This window comes from Eptatretus burgeri, chromosome 14, assembly GCF_056783735.1.
Source record: "Eptatretus burgeri isolate ZD-2024b chromosome 14, Ebu_testis_v1, whole genome shotgun sequence".
NCBI classification, from domain to species: domain Eukaryota; kingdom Metazoa; phylum Chordata; class Myxini; order Myxiniformes; family Myxinidae; genus Eptatretus; species Eptatretus burgeri.
In genome coordinates, this window is record NC_140974.1 from 54873995 (window position 1) to 54898263 (window position 24269).

At 41.0% G+C, this 24269-nt stretch overlaps 1 protein-coding gene across 8 annotated transcripts in view; it reads right to left on the reverse strand.

Moving 5' to 3' along the window:
- The window catches only part of LOC147013237 (receptor-type tyrosine-protein phosphatase mu-like), a 363240-nt gene that overhangs the window by 267496 nt on the left and 71475 nt on the right, over nt 1-24269 (reverse strand). For all 8 annotated transcript variants that reach the window (XM_085854911.1, XM_085854910.1, XM_085854908.1 and 5 more), the window contains exons 4-6: nt 18602-18683; nt 12866-12981; nt 5594-5768 (exon numbers count right to left, since the gene is read on the reverse strand). In XM_085854911.1, coding sequence (XP_085711037.1) covers nt 5594-5768; nt 12866-12981; nt 18602-18683 — 373 coding nt within the window. The remainder of the gene's footprint in view (nt 1-5593; nt 5769-12865; nt 12982-18601; nt 18684-24269) is intronic.

Genomic DNA, 24269 nt, shown 5'->3' on the forward strand with positions numbered 1-24269 from the left:
CAATTTAATCGCGAAAAAACGATTTTGACCTTTTTGTGACCTTGACCTTAACCTTTGATCCGATCGCTCCCAAAATCTAATCGATTTGTCCTCTCGTGATGCCAAACACATCCACAAAATTTCATGACAATCTGCGAAGTGGTTTTTGTGTCATGTTGTCCACAACGCTTCCCAATCAAAAACTCCATTTTGGTGACCCCCTTTGACCTTTGACTTCCACAGACTAACTAGGGTTGCAAACATTATACCATACGCTATATCAGTGGATCGGGATTTGAATACTGAACATTTTGGACTTAATTTGATGTAAATCGGAACAAAATTGACACTTTAATCGCAAAAAAACGATTTTGACCTTTTTGTGACCTTGACCTTTGATCCGATCGCTCCCAAAAGCTTCGCCTGGCGTCCTTGAGTAACTGCACATCATCTCTGAAAATTTCATGCAAATCGGTCTCACAGTTTTTGCGCAATGTTGTCCGCACACATATTTACCAATAAATAAATACACAGTGGTCAATACAATACCTTCATCAAACGAAGTTTGCGAAGGTAATTAGCGAAATTCATTGGAAAAATATATGAAGCTACAGAGAACACAAAATGTCAATCTCTGCTTTTCACAGCTCAAACCACATGACAGAACTCTGAACATGAAGACGATGGTCATTATTTTTTACATGTATCTATGTCAAAGTGGCAGGTGGTATAATGAAAGCAAATCGCACAAAAATGTGAAACAAAGTGGTTATGCAAAAAAAAAAAAATTCACAACATTTTCAGCGGGTGAGGAACCATCCGAGGCACTGCCAAACACCATGGGGCCCAATGTAGGCAAGTGTGGCCTGAAATTTGTACGTCGATCGATGTATTTTTGGTTGTGTTTCGCAGAGGGGCAGTGCAGAGTGACAGTACTTTCGACTTGCAACGCCATGGCTTACAAACGAACAACCAAGCAGCTTGTAGAACCCTCACCAAGTGGCACAAGCACTCGAGCAAGCGGCACAAGCACTCAAGCAAGCACTCCAACAAAACAGTTGATAAGGAACGTCTGGCTTGGCAAGCGATAGCAAGCTGATTTGGTATCGAGACACACCCGCAAAAACAAAAACATCGTATATTTCTTAACATTTTCAGATCTCACTTCAGATTTCAACACTTATTTAGTCTCACGATATCTGATCCTCAAAAACAGAAATCATAGTTCAATTACATACTTCAACAATACGTAGCTCCCAACCGTCATTTTGACTTTTCGTTTTTTTTTTTTGTTTATTTAATTCTCCTTCCTTCCTGTGTTTGAAAAGTACGAAGTTGTTGTTTCATGACTTCAAATATATTAATGATTATATATTATATAAATTTGAATAACTTTAAAATAAAGATGTAACAGTCAAAATGACTGCTGAAATGGTTATACGTAGGAAATATTTCTGACCTTCATGGTGTTCATTTGTCCATAAGAGCTCATCATGGAAAATGATATTTAATGCATGAAATCGCTCCAACCTCCAAATTTGAAAACCATTGCACCGATTTTGCACCGAAAACCATTGCTCTATATAAAAGCGATGCATACAACAATTCATAGGAATGAAGATCAGGCATTCACTGATATGAGTGAGGAAAGTGAAAAAAAAAATAATTGAGCGCTTTATCGTTAAGAAACCATTGCAGCCTGGTCCAAGTCAAGGCATTATTGTGCAGGCTTAACAAAATGGCGGCATAAGATCCCATCGAGCTGATGAGGGCTGAGAAAGATGGTGCGCCACCATTTTGGTGAGGTTTATTTTGATGTTTCTTTTTTATGATGAGCACCCCCTACATTATCTTCAAAAGGGGAGTTTAAATTAACCCAAACACCCAGTTTTCATTATTACATTCCCAATGCGCTGCTCCAGCGCATGCTTCCATACCTGACCTGACTCCCTTGGGGTTCCTATAGTATGCATGCAAAGTTTGGGGCCATTAGGTTGCATGGTTTTGGAGTTATGAAGGAGACACATTGACTGACACACACACACACACACACACACACACACACACACACACACACACACACACACACACACACACACACACACACACACACACACTGACATTTATTATTATAGATTTAAATATAAATGAGCACCAAAGACCCCGATCAACAGTGACCACAACACAACTCCTGACCACCCACCCGAGAGATGCGAGTTCACGGCTTCGCTCTCACCATCAAATTGACTTAATAAACTGCAAAAATAATTTGATGCCATCAGATGGACTGACAGATGCTCTTGTCAGTGCTTTCTCTCATCTCCAGCGCACTTCCATCACAGGGTCAACGCCCTCTCAACATCACCCAAACCCAATGCACAATCATCACGTCGGCTTCTCATCCAAATGGAGTGGCAAACCATTGTCGCGTGGATTAAGTTTGATTTAAACGACACAAAGTTCGTTCAGACATGATGAGCGCAGGTGGTTTGGTAACTCCAGATGTTGAGAATGGCAGAGTAAACAAAGGTACAGATAATTATCAATCAATCCCAATATAAGACAGTACATGAACAATTCGATGAAGCATGGTTTGAGCAGTTACCAAAAGATGAGAATAAAACCCGGATAGAAACAGGACGCAAGCAGTTCCGAGCCCAATGGCATGAGTGCGGTGCATTGGTCATGCAAGCAAAGGGATATCAAGTTTATAATAAGCTTACATATAGCATGACATTATTGGATGTTCACAGAACGTTTATAGAGGCCTGGTGAACGCTCGAACGTCCAGGTGAGCAAGATAAGTGAAACCACGATTTGTTGGCGCTAATTTGAGATCAAGATGTGAAATCCAACACTGATAATACGTGTGTGTGTGTGTGTGTTTGTGTGTGTGTGTGTGTAATCCAGTTTCGCTTATGAGCACCTCGCTTCTCACATCGATGGAACCATCTTCCACAGGCCGTTACTTCTCACTCTTCCCTTCTCGACTTCAAGCAGGCAGTGCACCGCCATCTCTCATCATCCCCCATGCCAACTCATGATCTTTATTTTCCCCATTAACCTTTCCGAACCCAACCCTCTAACTTGATGGTTTCATTGTTCATTCTCATTATCTCTCTGCATTTCCTGTTTGTTCATCCCCTTGCCGGCTATGCCAAATTGTTGCCCCGTGACCCCATTGTAAATTTATAGCGAACCAGGGTCAATAATTTCTTGGAGTAAGAATGCAATTTGAGGCCGACATGAAAAACACAAACAGGAAAGCAGGGTGCAGATGACGGGAAACGAGGAGACATCGATGGTGAGCGATTGCCAAGATTTCCGAGTGATTTCCAGGATATCGTGAAGAGGTAATGAGTGTGTGACTCTTTTGTATTTTTCTATTTCGACCTTTCTGAGCACAAACATGACGTGTTATCAGAGCAGAGCTCTCCATTCTCTTTTCTCACATTTGTGAAACTGATTTCCAGAGAAGGTTTCAAGCCGTTCAGGCCGTCAGAAGCAAGCGATGATCATGACCCATCCCGAAACACAATCTTTATTACCCCATGAATGAACCCTTTACTTGCAGCTTACTATGTTTATCTATATCTCTATATCTCCATGTATCTCTATATATTTCTATATATTTCTATATATCTCTTTATCTCCATATCTCCATATCTCTAGATCTCTATATATCTCTATCTCTATATCTCTATATCTCTATCTCCATATATCTCCATATAATATATCTCTATATCTCTATATATCTCTATATATCTCTATAGCTCTATATATCTGGATCTCTATATCTCTATATCTCTATATATCTCTATCTCTATATATCTCTATATCTCTATATCTCAAAATATCTCTATATATCTCTAGATCTCTTTCTATCTCTATATATCTCTATCTCTACATATCTCTATATATCTCGATATCTCTATATATCTCTATATCTCTATATATCTCGATCTCAAGATCTCTATATATCTCTATCTCTATATATCTCTATATCTCTATATCTCTATATATCTCTATATCTCAACATCTCTACATATCTCTATATCTCGAATATCTCTATATATCTCAATATATCTCAACATCTCTGCATATCTCTCTATATATATATATATATATATATATATATATATATATATATATATATATATATATATATATATATATATATATATATATATATATATATCTCAATATCTCTATATATCTCTATATCTCTATATCTCCATATATCTCTATATCTCTAGATCTCTATATCTCTATATATCTCTATCTCTATATCTCTATATCTCTATATATCTCTATCTCTATATCTCTATATATCTAGATCTCAATATCTCTATATATCTCTATCTCCATATATCTCTATATCTCTATATATCTCTATATATCTCTATAGCTCTATATATCTCTATATATCTCTATAGCTCTATATATCTCTATATATCTCAATATCTCTATATATCTCTATATCTCTATATCTCTATATATCTCTATATCTCTCTATATATCTCTATATCTCTATATATCTCTATCTCTATATCTCTATATATCTCTATATCTCTCTATATCTCTATATATCTAGATCTCAATATCTCTATATATATCTCTATCTCTATATATCTCTATATCTCTATATATCTCTATATCTCTATCTCTATATATCTCTATATATCTCTATATCTTGAGATCTCTATATCTCTCTCTATATCTCTATATCTCGAAATATCTAGATCTCGATATCTCGATATATCTCAATCTCTATATATCTCTTTATCTCGATATATCTCAATCTCTATATATCTCTTTATCTCTATATATCTCTATCTCTATATCTCTATATATCTCTATATCTCAAGATCTCTATATATCTCTATCTCTATATCTCTATCTCTATATCTCTATATATCTCTATATATCTCTATATATCTCTATATATCTCTATATCTATATATCTCTATATATCTCTATATATCTCTATATATCTCTAAATCGCTATATATCTCTATATATCTCTATATGTCTACATCTCTATATATCTCAATATCTCTATATCTCTATATATCCCTCTATATCTCTATATATCTCAAAATCTCGATATATCTCTATATCTCTCTCTATATCTCTCTCTATATATCCCTATCTCTCTCTCACTCTCTCTCTCTCACTCTCTCTCTCTCTCTCTCTCTCTCTCTCTCTCTCTCTCTCTCTCTCTCTCTCTCTCTCTCTCTCTCTCTCTATATATATATATATATATATATATATATATATATATATATATATATATATATATATATATATATATATCTATATCTCTCTCTATATATCTCTATATCTCTCTCTATATATCTCTCTCCATATCTCTCTCTATATCTCTCTATCCCTATCCCTATCCCTATCTCTCTCTCGCTCTCCATTTCATTCCCTGACAAGCTGTGTCCAACTGTTGGCACATTGCCAGTTTGATGCCTTTTACCCCCCCCCGGACCACCTCCCTCTTCCATGAGCCTCGGTTTTGTCTAAAACTAATCATCATAACAATGAAATATTACATTACACACAAATGAGATAAGGAATGTCACCATTCCCCCCCGCATAAACTCACCTCGCACAATGAGTTTGGCGAAGTTGGACACCCCAGCTCCACTGGAAGAGCGTGTGACACAGCGGTAGCCATCGACGTCGGCCTTGCGTGTGGCCACCAGCTTGAAAGAAGCTGCAAAGCGGCGACGGCTCATGATCGTTATGCTTTCCACAGGAATGATGTCTCCATTGCTTCGCTACATCACAACAACACACGGACGAATTAAACACAACTCAAAACCACAAAAGCATCTCAACAAAAACATCAACACATCACAATACACAAGCATATGATTGAACTGAGTGAAAAAACATGCACCTGGCCTCGACCAAAAAGCATTCTTTAAAAGCTTTGGCAAAAAGAAAAAGAAAAAAAACAGAAAATCTTCAACTTTATTTAATAAAAGAGTTTTTTGCAGATTCGACTTGTTCTGGTTGGCATTCCCATCTGAGCGCAAAACAGACAGGAATACCAATTGATGACGACACAGGGTTAACAAGTTCAAGATATACATATACCGTCATGACTTGTCCATGCTCAAATGTCCTTACAATTCAGGTAAAGTACACTAACGTCTCCTGATGTTCTTGTCATGCATGAAACATATGCACAAGCTCCCTTACATCATGCCCAAACGACGTGCTAGACCCAAGTCCGATATGCTATGACATCCCTTTCGTGATACACCACCTTGAGTGTACCAGCATGTTTGCTGAAGAGTGCAGTCTCTTACCCTGTGACTGTGTACTCAGAGCCCATATAATCAGCAAAACGAACAAGGAGTGGCTCAATGAAGCATATTTGATTCTGATGACACATACCAACGAAGAAATAAATGAACGCCCACACTGTGAGACATCACATAATTGTGGTGGACGAGAAAGAGAAAGCATCGACCGAGGAGGTCGATCTCTCCACGTCGGATGGTCTCAAAGCTACCACTTTCAAAATTTTAAGTGGTGGTGTTACATTAATTTCAGCGACAAAGCATCCTAGGCAATAACGTCAAATGAGGTGGTGGAGTGATTTGAGATGCGATCTTGAGACGGAACTCTTCACGGAATCACATTGATCATCAGACTGTGCGAGACGATCCCGAGTGTACCAAGTCTGCTGGACAGTCCAAAATAAGCGGATGAATGAAGACCCTCTTGGTTCATATATGCCTGAAGGCACCAGAATCCTCCCTAAGTAGATCAATGTCACAATCCTCCTAGGAGTGTTCATAACAAAGGTTCATATTTTCACTGGAAGCCAGGAAGGTATAACGAACAGCCGGAGAAAGTCTCCGAGTCTCGGGGGGGGGGGGGGGTAAACAACAAGATTGAATGGATGAGAGGTGTCGATGGACAAGCCTGATAATTCCAAAATGGCAAGAAGCTGTAGAAAAGGCAAGGTTTGAAAATGATAAATAAAAAAATTAACAAATGTGACATCTGTTTCGTGAACACCTTGTGAGAATATAGAATAATAAATAGACATATTATATACTTTAATATATAGCTCCCCCACCCTTGCAATCAACTCATGCTTTATCCTTCACCCCACCCACCCCCCTCGCCTCCAGGTTCATCCTTTATTTCCTCCTTCCACCCAGTCACCTCACACTTCATCCTCAACCCCACCCCTAACCACCCAATCCCCTCATGCTTCATCGTTCAACCCACCACCCCGACCCATCACTTTCTGCTTCATCCTTCACCCCCGACCACCCTGCCTCCGGGTTCATCAATTCATCCCCCCTGCCCACCTAATTATCTTACGCTTCATCCTTCAGTCCACCCTCCTCCCCACCCAGTCACCCCCACACTTCATCCTTCACTCTCCCCTTATCTCCTCCCTCTTTACCACCCCCCCCCCAACCTCCTACTCCAGGGGTAGAGGATGTTGTGTGATGTTCTAAAGAGGAGTTGGACCTAGTTAGTTAAGGAACTATGACCCTGGCTTTTTCAAGCACTTTGATAAAACGGAATAACTAAAACCAGGTTTGCCATGATGTTTGTAGGGATGTAGGATGTTTGCTTTTGTTTGAGAAGGAAAATGTAGGGATGTAGGTTTGTAGGGATGTTTGGTATGATGGCAGAAAAACAAAGAAATCGTTGCACACAATCAATTAGTGACTGTTTCTGTGCACGTATCACGTGGTAACATCGTTACCATCGCGATGTACAAGTCGATCTCGAGGGAATACAATACTTTATCCATTTGCAGACAATCCAAGTTTCCTTCTCTTCTTGTAAAGCCGTTCCACGACTCTTGAAGGAAAGCGTGAACGCTCTGCCAAGATTGTGGTTTGCACGTGAGAACAAAATTCACTTAACCAGAAACAAAACACCGATCGGATCAAAACATACAACCTGTTCACAGAAACACGTGATCATCTCAAAAGGAAAACACACTCCTCGCTAATGAGAAAAATCCAACCTGCTTACGTCACAGAGCACACAAACAACGGACATCAAATCCTTCCCTTTCTCCAACGGCCTGATCTCAGAACATCCGTTCGGATTCAGACCGGGTCGTTCTACCCTGGACAACCACGCGTCTCCTGCTGTCATAACAATGGATGGAGGCCCAAAATATCAGACATGAGATCAGGGCCATCTCTCCAGACATATCTAGAGCTTTTGATACAGTCTGGCATCCATCCTTGCTCTCCAAACTCTCTGCCTATGGGCTATGGTATCCAAGGCCAACTCCACGTATAGCTTATTGACATCCTCGACTTGTATGCAATGCATCACTATCAAAGGAATTTTATATATTTTTTTTATATACAATGTTGAGGCTCGTATAAGAGCTCACGCAAAGAACGTATAAAAAGGGGAGCAGGAGACAAAAGGGACGGGAGAGGGAAGCACAAAACAGTGGGGAACAGAGACATTAGGAGATGTGTGGAAGGGATAGGGATGGGGCGAGGAACATGGGGAATACAAGGTGGACATTATAGGGAATTTCAGGAAGGAAAGCAGGGAATATGAAAGAGGTGGGTTTGGGGTGGATTAACGGGGGTAGAAAAGGTCGTGGTTTTGGATGGGGGAAAATAAGAGATGGTGGTGAACAGCTGTTTTGAAGACCTGGAGGGAAGAGTGGGATTGAAGAGTGTGGGAGTTTGTTCCAAGGGTGGGAAAAAAAAGAGAGGAATGAAAGAATGAAAGTGAGCAGTGATTCTTGATTTTGGTAGTTTTACCAGAAGGGGGATGCTGGCGGATCTTGAGCGCCATGCGGAAATATGGGGAGGACACATCCCACAATCTTTTCATATCCTCTCCCTGTCAAGGCTGAGTGTCCCATGGCAGTATCTTTGGCCCAGTCCTATTTGTAATCTTCCTCAAGAATCTCTCTGCCTCTCTGGGGAATCCTCTTCATCTTGCTTAATCCTCCACCCTGTGCTGTAACATCTCCAATCCTTCAGACAGACGGGCGTTAGCCTCTTCTCTACCTTCAGACCTTGATACAATCAACGGCTGGGATACGTCTGTCAATCCTGAAAAATATCATTCTCTCACTCTGTCATATTGATGCCATGGAGACCTAGGCCATCAAAATCACTGGAAGCCCCATCGATGAAGCTGAGTCTCTTGGCCTGTTACACCCACATCACGGACAGGTCAGTGGTCTCTCTTTCTTCCACCAGCTCCTTTCTGCTCTTGCACCCTCAGCCCTCTCCATGATTTGTCCCCCTCAGGTTTCTGCAGGGGGTATTAGGTACACAGCAAACCCCTTCTAGTGAAACTCTCAAAATTCAGAATCACTGCTCACCTCGACTCATTTGTTCCTTTCTTTTTTCCTCCGTGTAACCAACGTCCTCAGTCTGATGAATCTCGTTCTTTCCTCCAAGGTTTCAAGACAGCTGTTTACCACTATCTCAGGTCATCCCACATCCACAACCACGGCTCTTGTCTACCCCTTTAAACCCTCCCCAAGCCCACCTTTTCTGAGTTTCCAGTTTTTATTCCACTTCTATGATTGAGAGTTTGTGGCAGTATCCATCTTGTAAAACCTGAGCTCTCCCCTTGACCCCATCCGCCCCCCCCCCACCCATGTCCCTTATTTCTCCAAGTCTTCCGCTATTTTGGCCTTCAACCCTGCTGTTGGTGTGCTCTCTCTCTTTCTACTGTTCCTTTCATTCTGTTACATCCTAATCCATTCTGTGCCCTAGCACCTCCACAACCCTCAACACGATACCAAAAAAAAAAAACACACCAAAAACCTCAAAGTCTCACTCATTGGCCAAAACCGTTTGCAATGGGAAACCAAGCACTGCATACTTCAAATCGGACCACAGAGATACTCACTGCATCGGACCACACAGATACTTCAAAGCTGGACCACCACAGACAGTTCCAACGAGTAAACACAAATTCCACATTGAACACGTGGTGCTGAAACAAAACACAACCCCCAATCCCACCCAATCCCACCCAATCCCAACCTTCTAAGGCACTAAGACAGGGAACTTCAAAATGTAGTTAGAAATGCAACATGGTATCATCGATACACAGCCGTATACAAGAGGTAGGCACATGTCAAGGTGTGTATAAGAATGGTGTTTGGCGCAAGGGGATGGAAGGAGGTGGAAAATGGGATTGATCGAAGGAATGATGGTTATGAAGGGAAAAGGAGGTTGAAGGAAAGAAGAAATTTTGTAAATCAGAGTAAAAAGAAGTGACAAGTTCACAATGAGCCAAAAAACATCTCTCCTTGCAATGTTACATGATGAGGTTGAATATTGACTTCTCAGTACACCTCATCACAAGGCTGTAAAAGTGTGAGAAAATGAGAGCCTTGGATGAACAATGGAATTCAGGGTTTCTCGTCCTTGTTACTCAAACAAACGCCTATCTGAATCATTTCAGTTTACTCATACATGGTGTTCATGAAGTTTAGTGTGAACATTTCAGTTCCTCTAAATCAATAATCAAGTTTGTATTTCCAATTAAATTCCAGTGCACAAACAACAATTCGTGCGGAGATCAATATTTCATCATGCATTGTGATGATGAAAAATAAATAGTAAATGATAAAAGAAAACAAATAAAAAGACAATAACTAAACAGGTTGGTGGTGCGGTGAAAGCTCGTGAGCCAATCGAGGCCCATGTTGGTGGTTAACGTATAAACCGCCATCAGTAGAGAAAGGTGAATCAATGTTAACCGTTTGTAACGATTCACAAAAATCACCGGGGTAACCAATGAATGACACGGCGCACGATGGAGAGCAACAAGCACCAAATGAGAAAACAATTTGTGGACAGTAGCATGGACATCACAATAAAGTTCCACTCAGAGGTCAAACTTTGTTTTCCCCCAGATACGAGTCAAAGACCCACAAATCCTCAATTGATTTGCACATCTCTTCGACTCTTTCGCATGCAGGCTCAGGATTCAATGAGCTTGGTGTGATCTCTGATCCCCCAGCAGTATCGTGCGTGATGGCTCATTTTGCCATCTTATTCCCAGTTATGACGGCTATGCGCCGATGAGACGGCACGGATGGCTCCCCCGTCACACACCCTTGGCGCCGATTTGATTCCAAGCATCATTTGTGGAACTTGGCGTTGCTCTCTCATCTGCCCGTACGAGGTGGGGATGTGGGCACTTCCTTCATGGGTATCCTCCCATAGTCATTCGATCCAAGTGTAGTGAAGCCGGATGTGCACCTGCTCCTTATTTCTTCATCAACTCTACACCTCTAGCTCTTCGTTGATATGTTGTACTCCTCTGGGTGTAGGAGCTATGCTTCCTGCAGGATCTCACCATCTGTAACCTCCATTCCCATCCTTGGATTTGCAGACGTTCTCACCGCTGCACTTCCTCCTCTTTCCCTCACCCCTTTGCTTGCTGTTTGTGTAATGCTCTTCCAAATGTGTATTTTCGACAAGTAAATCCTTCTTAGTTCAGAAAACAACAACGAATTAAAATGTCATGTTCTGTAATCACTCCCTTAAGATGAGAGTAAGCAATCCCATTTTTCGACAACCAATAAAACAAAGTATTGTTTTCCACACTTTCAAAATGATTCCTCATAATTCTCCTATAATGCTTGGTGGTGGCTTAACGTCATTGTCCAACAATGCGTCCATGAAACGAGACCAAAGCGCTGGGACGCCATCACAAATGTCCACGCTTCCCACCGAAAGCAAAGTTGAAAGATCGCAAAAAGTTTCACCGTGAATGACCCAACATCAAATTTCGAGTTAAAAAAAAATCTTCTGTTTTGAACCCTGTGACCCCAAGTCCCCAGCCACTGGGGGCATGAACCAAGGATAAAATCCCCAAAAAACCATTACATAATTCATGCGTCCCACAATGTTGATTGAAAAAAAAAAGCTTCATTTTAAAATGTGAAAAACGTGTCCATAATTGCATTTTTGGTCTGTGACCTTTTGACCCTGCCCTAGGGGACGGGGCCAAAATTATACTGCACTTGCACCTTCTGTCATGTGGTGATCGAAACTACCAAGTTTGGTAAATTTCTGTGCAACCGTTTAGGAGAAGATAGCATGACAGATGGACAGACAGACAGATAGACAGACAGACAGACAGACAGACAGACAGAGACGAACGGAGCCAATTACAATATCTCCCGCTGTTTTAGAAGAAGCGTGGGGATAATAATGACAAAACAAAACAAACAGACAGGAGTGAAAACATAACCTGAGTCCACCTTCGGTGGCAGAGGTAAATACGTCTCAAACTCAATTACCCCAACACACCTGAGAGACAAATTATGTGTCCCACCTGTCATGCCTGCAATGCCACAATTCTGAGTGAAGGGGCATTTATAACATTTAAAACAGGCATCAGGCCAGTTTGTCAATTTTTTTTTAATTTCAGCCAAGGTGTAATTAATTTCCAATCAACGGACAATCCACCATCAGTCAGCATTTATGACTGCTCTTATACCATACGCTGGGGGCTTTGGAGGGGATTGGTGAAAATACCTCTCGAATATTCTGAACAGGATGAAAATTTTGCAAGTAGAGAGAGAAAATCACAGTAGCTTTGTGACCATTTGAAGAGTGGTGCTTTGGAATGTCTACAAAATGATGTTAACGTGGTAATCTCAGCAGGCAGGAAGTGCCTGAAAATCTCTCAAAAGCTTTAATGCCATCATAGCCATATCAACCGCATTTATCTTTTGAACTCATTTCAGTGAGCAATAAGCATACATGATGTCAGAGGAATCTCCTACCAGATACTTCGACAATGACAGGAAGGAGACATAAATCAGAGGAAAAACAAAAGAAGGCAAACTAGGAAGTGGTGATTAAAACTGGAACTTGCTTGCCTGCAGTGTTAACTTGCTCCCCGGAATATTTCTCCCAGTTGCGATGCACTGGAAGGAGGCATTCTGTCCTGCGTTCACCTCCACATTCCCCAGGCGCAGAAAGTGTGGTGACTTGGCTGAGAGTGAAGATCATGGAAGAGGAAGGAGACAATGGGAAACAAAAAGGTAAACGTTCCACATTCCCACTGGTTGATAACATGGCGGTTAGGTGGTGGTGAGATGTTTTTAATAACGTGGAAGTGATTTGTGTTTAATGATGTGGCGGAAAGATGTTTCTAGTAACGTGGAGGTGAGGTGTATTTAATAACGTGATGGTGCATTTAATAAAGTGGTGGTGATGTGTTTGTAATAAGGTGGTGGTAAGGTTTTTTAATAACGTGGTGGTGAGGTGTTTTTAAAAAGGTGGTGGTCAGGTTTTTTAATAACGTGGTGGTGAGGTGTTTTTAATGACATGATTGCGAGGTGTTTTTAATGTGACAGTGATGTGTTTTTAATAACATGGTGGTGCATTTAATAAAGTGGTGGTGATGTGTTTTTAATAATGTGGTGGTGATGTGTTTTTAATAACGTGGTGGTGATGCGTTTTTAATAAGGTTAGGGTGATGTGTTTTTAATAACGTGGCGGTGAGGTGTTTTAATGACATGATGGCGAGGTGTTTTTAATGTGACAGTGATGTGTTTTTAATAACATGGTGCTGCATTTAATAAAGTGGTGGTGATGTGTTTTTAATAAGGTGGTGGTGAGGTTTTTTTAATAACGTGGTGGTGAGGTCTTTTTAATAAGGTTAGGGTGATGTGTTTTTAATAACGTGGCGGTGAGGTGTTTTAATGACATGATGGCGAGGTGTTTTTAATAATGTGACGGTGATGGTTTTTAATAACATGGTGGTGCATTTAATAAAGTGGTGGTGACGTGTTTTTAATAAGGTTAGGGTGATGTGTTTTTAATAACGTGGCAGTGAGGTGTTTTAATGACATGATGGCGAGGTGTTTTTAATAATGTGATGGTGATGTGTTTTTAATAACATGGTGGTGCATTTAATAAGGTGGTGGTGATGTGTTTTTAATAACGTGGTGGTGATGTGTTTTTAATAAGGTTAGGGTGATGTGTTTTTAATAATGTGGCGGTGAGGTGTTTAAATGACATGATGGCGAGGTTTTTTAATGTGACAGTGATGTGTTTTTAATAACATGGTGGTGCATTTAATAAAGTGGTGGTGATGTGTTTTTAATAAGGTGGTGGTGAGGTTTTTTAATAACATGGTGGTGAGGTCTTTTTAATAAGGTTAGGGTGATGTGTTTTTAATAACGTGGCGGTGAGGTGTATTAATAACATGGAGGTGAGGTGTTTTTCAAAACATGGTGGTGAGGTGTTTTTAATAACATGGTGGTGAGGTGTTTTTAATAACGTGGTGGTGATGTGTTTTTAATAAGGTTAGGGTGATGTGTTTTTAATAACGTGGAGGTGAGGTGTTTTAATGACATGATGGCGAGGTGTTTTTAATAATGTGACGGTGATGGTTTTTAATAACATGGTGGTGCATTTAATAAAGTGGTGGTGACGTGTTTTTAATAAGGTTAGGGTGATGTGTTTTTAATAACGTGGCGGTGAGGTGTTTTAATGACATGATTGCGAGGTTTTTTAATGTGACAGTGATGTGTTTTTAATAACATGGTGGTGCATTTAATAAAGTGGTGGTGATGTGTTTTTAATAAGGTGGTGGTGAGGTTTTTTTTAATAACATGGTGGTGAGGTCTTTTTAATAAGGTTAGGATGATGTGTTTTTAATAACGTGGCGGTGAGGTGTATTAATAACATGGAGGTGAGGTGTTTTTCAAAACATGGTGGTGAGGTGTTTTTAATAACATGGTGGTGAGGTGTTTTTAATAACGTGGTGGTGATGTGTTTTTAATAAGGTTAGGGTGATGTGTTTTTAATAATGTGGCGGTGAGGTGTTTAAATGACATGATGGCGAGGTTTTTTAATGTGACAGTGATGTGTTTTTAATAACATGGTGGTGCATTTAATAAAGTGGTGGTGATGTGTTTTTAATAAGGTGGTGGTGAGGTTTTTTTAATCACATGGTGGTGAGGTCTTTTTAATAAGGTTAGGGTGATGTGTTTTTAACAACATGGTGGTGAGGTGTATTAATAACATGGAGGTGAGGTGTTTTTCAAAACATGGTGGTGAGGTGTTTTTAATAACATGGTGGTGAGGTGTTTTTAATAACATGGTGGTGAGGTGTATTAATAACATGGAGGTGAGGTGTTTTTAATAACATGGTGGTGAGGTGTGTTTAACAACATGGTGGTGAGGTGTATTAATAACATGGAGGTGAGGTGTTTTTCCTAACATGGTGGTGAGGTGTTTTTAATAATGTGGCGGTGAGGTATTTTTAATAACGTGGTGGTGAGGTGTTTTTCAAAACATGGTGGTGAGGTGTTTTTAATAACATGGTGGTGAGGTGTTTTTAATAACATGGTGGTGAGGTGTATTAATAACATGGAGGTGAGGTGTTTTTAATAACATGGTGGTGAGGTGTTTTTAACAACATGGTGGTGAGGTGTATTAATAACATGGAGGTGAGGTGTTTTTCCTAACATGGTGGTGAGGTGTTTTTAATAATGTGGCGGTGAGGTATTTTTAATAACGTGGTGGTGAGGTGTTTTTAATAAGGTGGAGGAGAGGTATTTTTAATAACATGGTGGTGAAGTGTTTTTAATAAGGTTGCGGTGAGGTATTTTTAATAACGTGGTGGTGAGGTTTTTTTAATAACGTGGCGGTGAGGTCTTTTTAATAACGTGGAAGTGAGGTATTTTTAATAACATGGTGGTGAAGTGTTTTTAATAAGGTTGCAGTGAGGTATTTTTAATAACATGGTGGTGAGGTGTATTAATAACATGGAGGTGAGGTGTTTTTAATAACATGGTGGTGAGGTGTTTTTAACAACATGGTGGTGAGGTGTATTAATAACATGGAGGTGAGGTGTTTTTCCTAACATGGTGGTGAGGTGTTTTTAATAATGTGGGGGTGAGGTATTTTTAATAATGTGGTGGTGAGGTGTTTTTCAAAACATGGTGGTGAGGTGTTTTTAATAACATGGTGGTGAGGTGTTTTTAATAACATGGTGGTGAGGTGTATTAATAACATGGAGGTGAGGTGTTTTTAATAACATGGTGGTGAGGTGTTTTTAACAACATGGTGGTGAGGTGTATTAATAACATGGAGGTGAGGTGTTTTTCCTAACATGGTGGTGAGGTGTTTTTAATAATGTGGCGGTGAGGTATTTTTAATAACGTGGTGGTGAGGTTTTTTTAATAACGTGGCGGTGAGGTCTTTTTAATAACGTGGAAGTGAGGTATTTTTAATAACATGGTGGTGAAGTGTTTTTAATAAGGTTGCGGTGAGGTATTTTTAATAACGTGGAAGTGAGGTGTTTTTAATAACATGGTGGTGAAGTATTGATCCACACATATATATATATATATATATATATATATATATATATATATATATATATATATATATATATATATATATATATATATATATATATATATATATATATATATACATTTCCAGTAAAAAGTTTTAGAACACCCCCATTTTTCCAGTTTTTACTGAAGTTTAAGCAGATTAATGTTTCAATGTACTCTGCAATTAAAGCAAAGAACAAATATACAATTGCAGATAAAAAAATAAATCATGGAATCGTTTTGTTTAACAAAATTAAATCTAAATTTTTGACTCTTCAAAGTAGCCACCTTTTATTTTGCAAATGTAACAGCCGAACATACTCGTGGAATTCTTTCTGCAATTGAAATCAAATATTGTTTGGAAAGTTCTTCCCAACACTGTTGCAGAATTTCCCACAAATATGTTGCACTTGTAGGTTGCTTTGCCTTGACCCTTCTATCCAGTTCATCCCAAACCAGCTCGATGGGGTTTAAGTCTGGAGACTGTGCTGGCCATTCCATGATTTGAAGCCTACCATCTTGTTCTATTCTTCTCAGGTAGTTTTGACATAGCCTGGAGGTATGTTTTGGGTCGTTATCTTGCTGTACGATGAACCCCTGACCAACGAGGCGTAGACCAGAGGGTATTGCACGGCGCTGCAAAATGCTGTGGTCGCCCCTTTGATTTAGGGTGCCAGTCACTCTGTGTAAGTTGCCGACTCTGGATCCAGCAAAAGAGCCCCAGATCATCACGCTTCCTCCTCCATGTTTGACAGTTGGTGTCACACACTGAGGAACCATCCTTTCACCTACCCGACGGCGTACAAAAACCCTGCGTAATGAACCAAAGATTTCTAATTTCGATTCATCCGTCCAAAAGACCTTCTTCCAGTTTTTAGTAGTCCACTGGCGGTGCTTCATGGCCCAGGAAAGCCTCTTTTTCTTGTTTTGCCATCTTAGCAATGGCTTTCTTACTGCCACTCGAACTGTCAAACCTGCAGCTCGAAGTCTTCTCTTTACAGTTGAAACTCAGACTTCCTTACTTAGACCAGTGTTAAGGTGTGCTTGAAGCTGCTGTCCTGTGAGCCGTCTATCACGCAAGCTGTTGACTCTCAGAAACTTGTGTTCTGATTGTGTTGTGGCATTGGGTCTGCCAGACCTCTTCCTGTCAGAGTTTCCTCCAGTTTCCAAGTGCCTTTTGATGGTGTAGGAAACTGTACTCACTGACACCTTGGCTTCTTTTGCAATTTCTCGAAAGGAAAGACCTAGATTTTTAAGGGCTACTAAATGACATGTGAACCTGTTGGGTTCCCCTTGTGACAGCGGTTGATTAAAAAAAATCATTTCAAGAAAAGAAAAGATAGCTCCAGCGAACTATACCGCTGAGGTTGTTTTCATTGATCAAATACTCCTGAAGAGTACTTGACTGAATCGGGAATTGATTTTTATATTTTTTTTCGTTGCCCGATTTGAACCAAACTTGATACTGCACACAGCAGGAGAATTGTGAGTAAGGTGGGCCGAAAAATTTTGCGCTATTGTGTACCGTTTTGGCTGTATTTCGGGAACATACATACATTTTATATATATATATATATATATATATATATATATATATATATATATATATATATATATATATATATACACATATACAAGATGAGAGTTTAAGTAACATGGTTTTAGTTTTAGACTGACACTATATATCTATATATTCCTAAAACTCATCTTGTATAGATGTGTATGTATGTGAACCACGTTCGCCTTTCAGGGCGAGGCCACAAGGACCCCCCAAAAGCTTTAATCCGGCACTAGCCAGCAGGGTGAGTGGTGGTGAAAATGTGGAAATTTGACAAGCATGTGGAGAAGAATTCAGAAATCATCACCGTTTTGTTAAAAACAATTTGTTCTGCTGCGTTGGAAAGTGAGTGATCAAATAGGTGCAAAACTCCAAAACTTTATCTTCTCACACAAGCTTGAAAGTTTAATTTCGCTAAACTTGCCACAAAAACTGTAACCCTAACGTCGGAGTTAATACGACAGGTGCACCTGGCTAACTCGTACTTTCTGCCCTTTTAAACCTCCAATGAGGCTTCATCAAATGGAGGAAGTTTATCTGTGAGTGACCGGTCTCCCTGAGCCATGGAACTCCTGCAGAAATTGGATTTTGTGATAAGCAAGGGTCTCTGAGAAATCATTGTCAATCATGGTATATGATTGAGATAACATCCCTCCCATCTCCAGCCTTTAAGCACAAATCCAGTGCTACCAACAACTCACTGCAGGGATAGCTGAGAACTTGGATGTTTTTGATGGCGATGTATCCTTCTCCAGCTCCCTCCACGGCCGCTTCAAAAATGATCTGCGTAATGGAAGAAACAATCAAAAGGCGCTCTTTCACCAGCAATGCATGCATTTACCTGTGCATCCAATGCATCCACCTGTGTACGCCTGAAGCCTTTGAACCACCACACAAGGGCGATGACAGTACATGGAATCAAATGGATTTGCATGCATTTGCCAGTGACCATTACCGTAGACTTGCTATGAATGGGATTCTGCAGCGTCGCAGAGAAACGCCATTACCCCGTGCCCTTCTCGCTATTCCTCGACTCTTAACCATTTACTAATGGCACCGGCATTGCTGTTCAGAATTGGATTCACACACTGGCGTCTGTATTGCCATTTCCATTATACTATGAGGGTAGTGGCTTCACAGGATTTGGTGAAAAGTGAACTTTTATATCACAATGTAACAGCATTGATTTGATAAAAATCAAACACCACCCACGGGATGTTTACAGAATCATCTCCACGGTGCTTTGCATCGAGTGGTTGTTAACTTTAGAGACATTGGAATGAATGTCCTAGAGAGTAAAATGGAGATGGATGCCACGAGAGAAGGAAGAAAAACCAGAACAATGGCACGATGAGGAAATAACAGGACAAGCTGATGATAGCAGGATCGAGGTTCTCCTCCATTCCCCAATCCTCCTTTAATCCCATTGGTGAAACGATTTCCTGAGTCTGTTTCGAACCACGTACTCATCCATCCTGCATCTCAAGATTCAACATCTCCCCTGTTACTACTTCTGAGCTTTTCTACAAGAGCTGAACTGCTTCCCCACCCCATACCCACCCCACCTTCCGCAAATGCTCCACTTCATACGTGCCTTTTGCCTACCCGTCCCTTCATCCTGTCAGGCCAGTTAACCCTCCCACCTTCTCCAGTCCAGCTCTTTCCTGAGCTTTAACACCTGCTGATTCAGTACAAGCCCAACTCCAAACAAACATCATCTCCCTTGGATGTTCATAATGCCATGTGACATCACACACTAATGACTGAGAATCGCACAGCAAAGCTCTGGGCTTGAGTGATGTTTAAGGGAAGGAGAAAATGCTGGGAGGTAGGACGTAACCAGCTTATGACAATTAAAGTAAGTCAATTATTCGGTTAATTAATGTCATGACTCATAAGAAAGCAAATTAAATGCAATTGCCATGAACGAGCTGTGATTAGTCTTCGTCATATAGAGTGAATATATCGCAATGCATAAAACACCGAAGTAAACAAATATAATGTGGATGAAATAAATACAAACTTTGACGAAAAAAGTTTCGATGTTATCTTCCATTAGTTTGTGAAGGCCTGGTTATCTCCGACACCGAAGGTGGACGGAGGTTATATTTTCACCCCTGTTTGTTTGTCTGTCTGTCTGTCTGTCTGTGTCTGTCCGTCTGTGAGCAGGATGTCTCAAAAAGTTGTGGATGGATTCGGACAAAACTTCATGGACAGTTTGGGTGTGTGATGAAGATCCGGAACCAGATACAATAATTTTTTTGTTTTTTTAAAGTGATTATTCACCATTGAGAAATATGGGCAAAAACGATATGTAGCATTATATTTCAAAAGGTTGTGGATGGAATATGACAAAACTTGGTGGATGAGCTGGTTAGGTGAAAAGAACAAGCCGATTACATGATGGTTAAGGTACGAAAACTGATCCGGCATATCAGTGAGATACAAATCGTAAACTGTGCAGCCTGGTGGAGCACTCGATCGAGTGCCGTTCTAGTTTATCTCTTAAAGTATTCTTGAATGGCCTCAAAAAGTATACTTGTGTAAACATACAAGTATCTTAAATTCCTAAAGTATGTAGGTGTGGCAGCATGGTTCAGAGCGAGCAAACTGGTCTTTCAGCTGTCTCGTCTGAGCTTGAATGTTGACCCAACTGTAAACTGTCACACTGGTGTTTCACAGGGAAGGGATATCTGTTCAGTGTCCAAGCTTTTCCAGGAGCCTTGGCACTGCATTCAAAAAAAAAAAAACAATGCATCAGCAAGTGCGCCATCCTTCACAGGGACATTAATCTGGCTGTCTCCCATCTGTTAGCATTTGCTGGTGGACGATAAATACCCCCTGTGCCTTTAAAGAAAGAGCAGGCCTTTGTGTGCTTGCACTCTGGGCCATATTCTAAAATACTGCCCTAATCTCTCCAAGAATGTCAGGCCTGGCCAGCCGGGATGTGAGAAGCCGTGCCAATTCCACGTGCTCTGTGAGCCACCGGTCCTGACTAATGGAACATGGCATGAAGTGAGGACGAAATTCGCACGCCATTTGGGTGTCGCAGTTTTGTGACATCCACTTTCAATTGCCAGGTTTTTATTTGACATGTAGGCTCAGAATTCTTCCCTCTAATATAGACACCTTTGCCTGTTTTCAAATGGGTTCCCCGCACATTATGCATGTTCGTTAAATTCCTCAAGGATTAGCTCTTTACATCGAGAGTCAGCATGGCAGCCGCAGTTCAGATCATGCATTGCAAAAAAACTGAATTGGCTGATATAATATTACAAAATAATAACAACAATAACTCGAAAGCATCTGAAAATGCAAAGTCCGTCCACATCTGCTTTGTATTCAAACTTCTTCCCTACGCTAAACATGACGAAAACAGCTTAAAGAAAACAAAGAAAATTATTTTTCACCTCGAAAGCAATAGGCTTCAGTGACCCAATATGGAAATCCTGCAAAAATTTCAAGTCGATCAGATGAAAACTGACGATTTTGTGCAACCTTGCCCTTTGACCTTTTGGAAAAGAAAACAACAACCAAAAAACCAATCGGCTTCTTACTTTGGATTGGTGAACAAATTCATTGACCGAATACGAAAATTCTATAAATTTCAGGCAAATTGCATGAAAATTGACGATTTTATACGACGTTGACCTTTTGACCAAATTATTAATTTTTCTCCAAATTCTCATAATAAAGCTTTGTTGGAAATTTGATAAACAAAAGCTCAAACGGTAAAAAGGTTACGGCCGAGACAGACACAGACAGAGAAACACACAAAAGTGATCGCAAAACCCTGTCTCCTGCTGCGCAGGGGGACGGGCTAATAACGACGACAATGATGACGATGACCTTTGAGCAATTGCCTTGATCCTGGTACTACCCTCAAAGTCATCCACGTCATGTGATGGCCCTGGGTAGACATCCTTATTAATATACAACCCCCCCCCTCCCAGGCAAATCCATTTTTAGGCTTTTGACTGACGTTGAGAAGGCTCTCATGAAATCTTTCAGCCAGTGAAAGTTTCTGGCAAGCTCTGCATCTTGCATTTTCCTTATCAATACTCATTCTCAAGGGATTCGCTCCCTGGTAAGCAGAGCTCACGACCACGTGATCAAGAGATTCTCGACTACAGTTCTGACTTGTTATCTCAGCAAGAATTCCTGTTATCCTGAAGACTTATGCCAAGAGGGTAATGGGCGATTGGCTGCATGTTGATTTGCAATCACTTGCTGCATTTCTCTTTGTAGTGTGTTTAAATGAAAGCTCCGCACCTTTTACTCGCATTCACTCATGCAAGGCATGGGAAGGCGATCAACATGAACAAACCTCCCGATGGGAATGCCAGGAGAATGCAAGGCTTCACTCAGATATAAACGAGTTTGAGAAGTGATAAGGCGAGAGGGATTCCAGAACCTCACTGACGATTACAAGACTTTTTATTTGGAGTCGAGGCTCGTGGAGGAGTCAGAACACAGAACGGACCAGGGCACAACAGAACGAAAATAACAGAAGCGAGAGGAAGGGCTTGGGGGTTTGAGGGACAAAATAGAGGGCGACTGAGAAATAAAGGATGTGGGGAAGAATGAGAGCGAGGGGAGGACACAGGGGGTGAACAATGTGGGACACAGCCACAAACTCTCAATCACAGAGGTGAAAGGGAAAACTGGCCGGTGCTGTGAAAGTGAAAAGAAAAATCACAATTTGCAGTTGTTTCTCTTGGTACTCCAAGAAATCTGCTTCCAAAAAGTGAAGTAATCATTCTGGATCTGTCTGTGCGGCCGCAGATTTTATGTTCTCTGTTTGTGTCGATTGTTCTTTGTAGCGAGTCCTCAATACTGTGGATATTTTTTGTGCTCGATATACTTATTTAGATCCTCCGTCTAAAGCTTAGATAGTTTTGGGTCTAGATGTTGTTTTCCACAAATTGTTTCCCCATACTCATGACATGTCTCCAATTATCTCTGTCCCATTATCCACAACCCTGACTTTAATTCCTTTCTTATCACCTCTGTTTAATACAAATATAAAAAAAAAAATTGAAAACAAGAAATATTCCTTCTTCTCCTTCTTCGTCCTCTTCTTCTTCTTAGTCTTCTTCTTCATCTTCTTCTTAATCTTCATCTTTTTCTTCATCTTCTTCTTAATCTTCGTCTTCTTCCTCCCCTCTCTGCACATCAATATAAACCTTTTTTAACGGTAATAAATGTTCAATCCCCCCACATACTTGCTTCCAAAAACATTTTGCCACTTCAACCCCTGAATTTCGTCCCCCCCCCACCCCACCCTCCCCACCTCCCCCTATGTCCCTGCTCCCTCACCATTTCCCCAGTGTCCCCACTCCCTTGCTGCTTTCCCAGTGTCCCCACTCCCTCTCCGCTTCCCCAGCATCCCGCTCCCTCTCTGCTTCTCCAGCATCCCACTTCCTCTCCACTTCACCAACGTACTGCCCCCTCCATGCACACCCCACATCCCATTCCACACCTTCCCGCCTCCCCCAATCCACACTACCTCATCCCACACCTCTTTTCCTGTCACTGCCAACAGCATCTCCTCCCCATCCCAAACTCTCTGGACCTCTAACATCCAAGGTCTTCAGTCCAATTTGGCAGATACAATTTTTTGGTTTCAGACCAGGTCACTCGATCCTGGATATGCTGCTTCTCCTCTCCCAACAATGGATGGAGGTCCTCAATGTCAGACATGAAATCAGAGCCATATCCCCAGACATATCACGTGCTTTTGACACAGTCTGGCACCCTGCCCTACTCAACAAACTCTCTTCCTATGGTATCCAAGGCCATCTCCACCCATGGCTCACAGACTTCCTCTCCTGTCGCAGTCAACATGTGGCCCTAAATGGAGTTCTTTCATCCCCTGTTCCTGTCCAGGCTGGAGTTCCTCAAGGCAGCGTTCTGGGCCCTGTTCTTTTTCTGGTTTTCATCAATGATCTCTCTGACTCTCTGGAAAATCCTCTATATCTCTTTGCTGATGGCTGCACCATCTTCTGTACCATCTGTCATTCCTCAGAAGGCCATGCAGCAGCTTCTACGCTCACTGCTGATCTGGATAAAATCACAAATAGTCCAACACGTGGAACATGTCTTCCAATCTGGACAAATCCCACACTCTCACTATGTCTCTCCAAAAGGACCATTTGGACCCCCCCCACCCCCATTTACTTTCTCAACAATCCTCTGGAAGAAGTCCTTTCTTTCAAGCTTCTGGGTCTCACTATCTGCCATGATCTTTCCTGGGAAAGCCACATTTCAAACCTCGCCTCCAAAGCCAGTCGCCGACTGGGAATCCTCCGTCATGCAAAGTCCTTCCTCGGCCCACCTGAGCTCCTGACCACTTACAAAGCTTTCGTC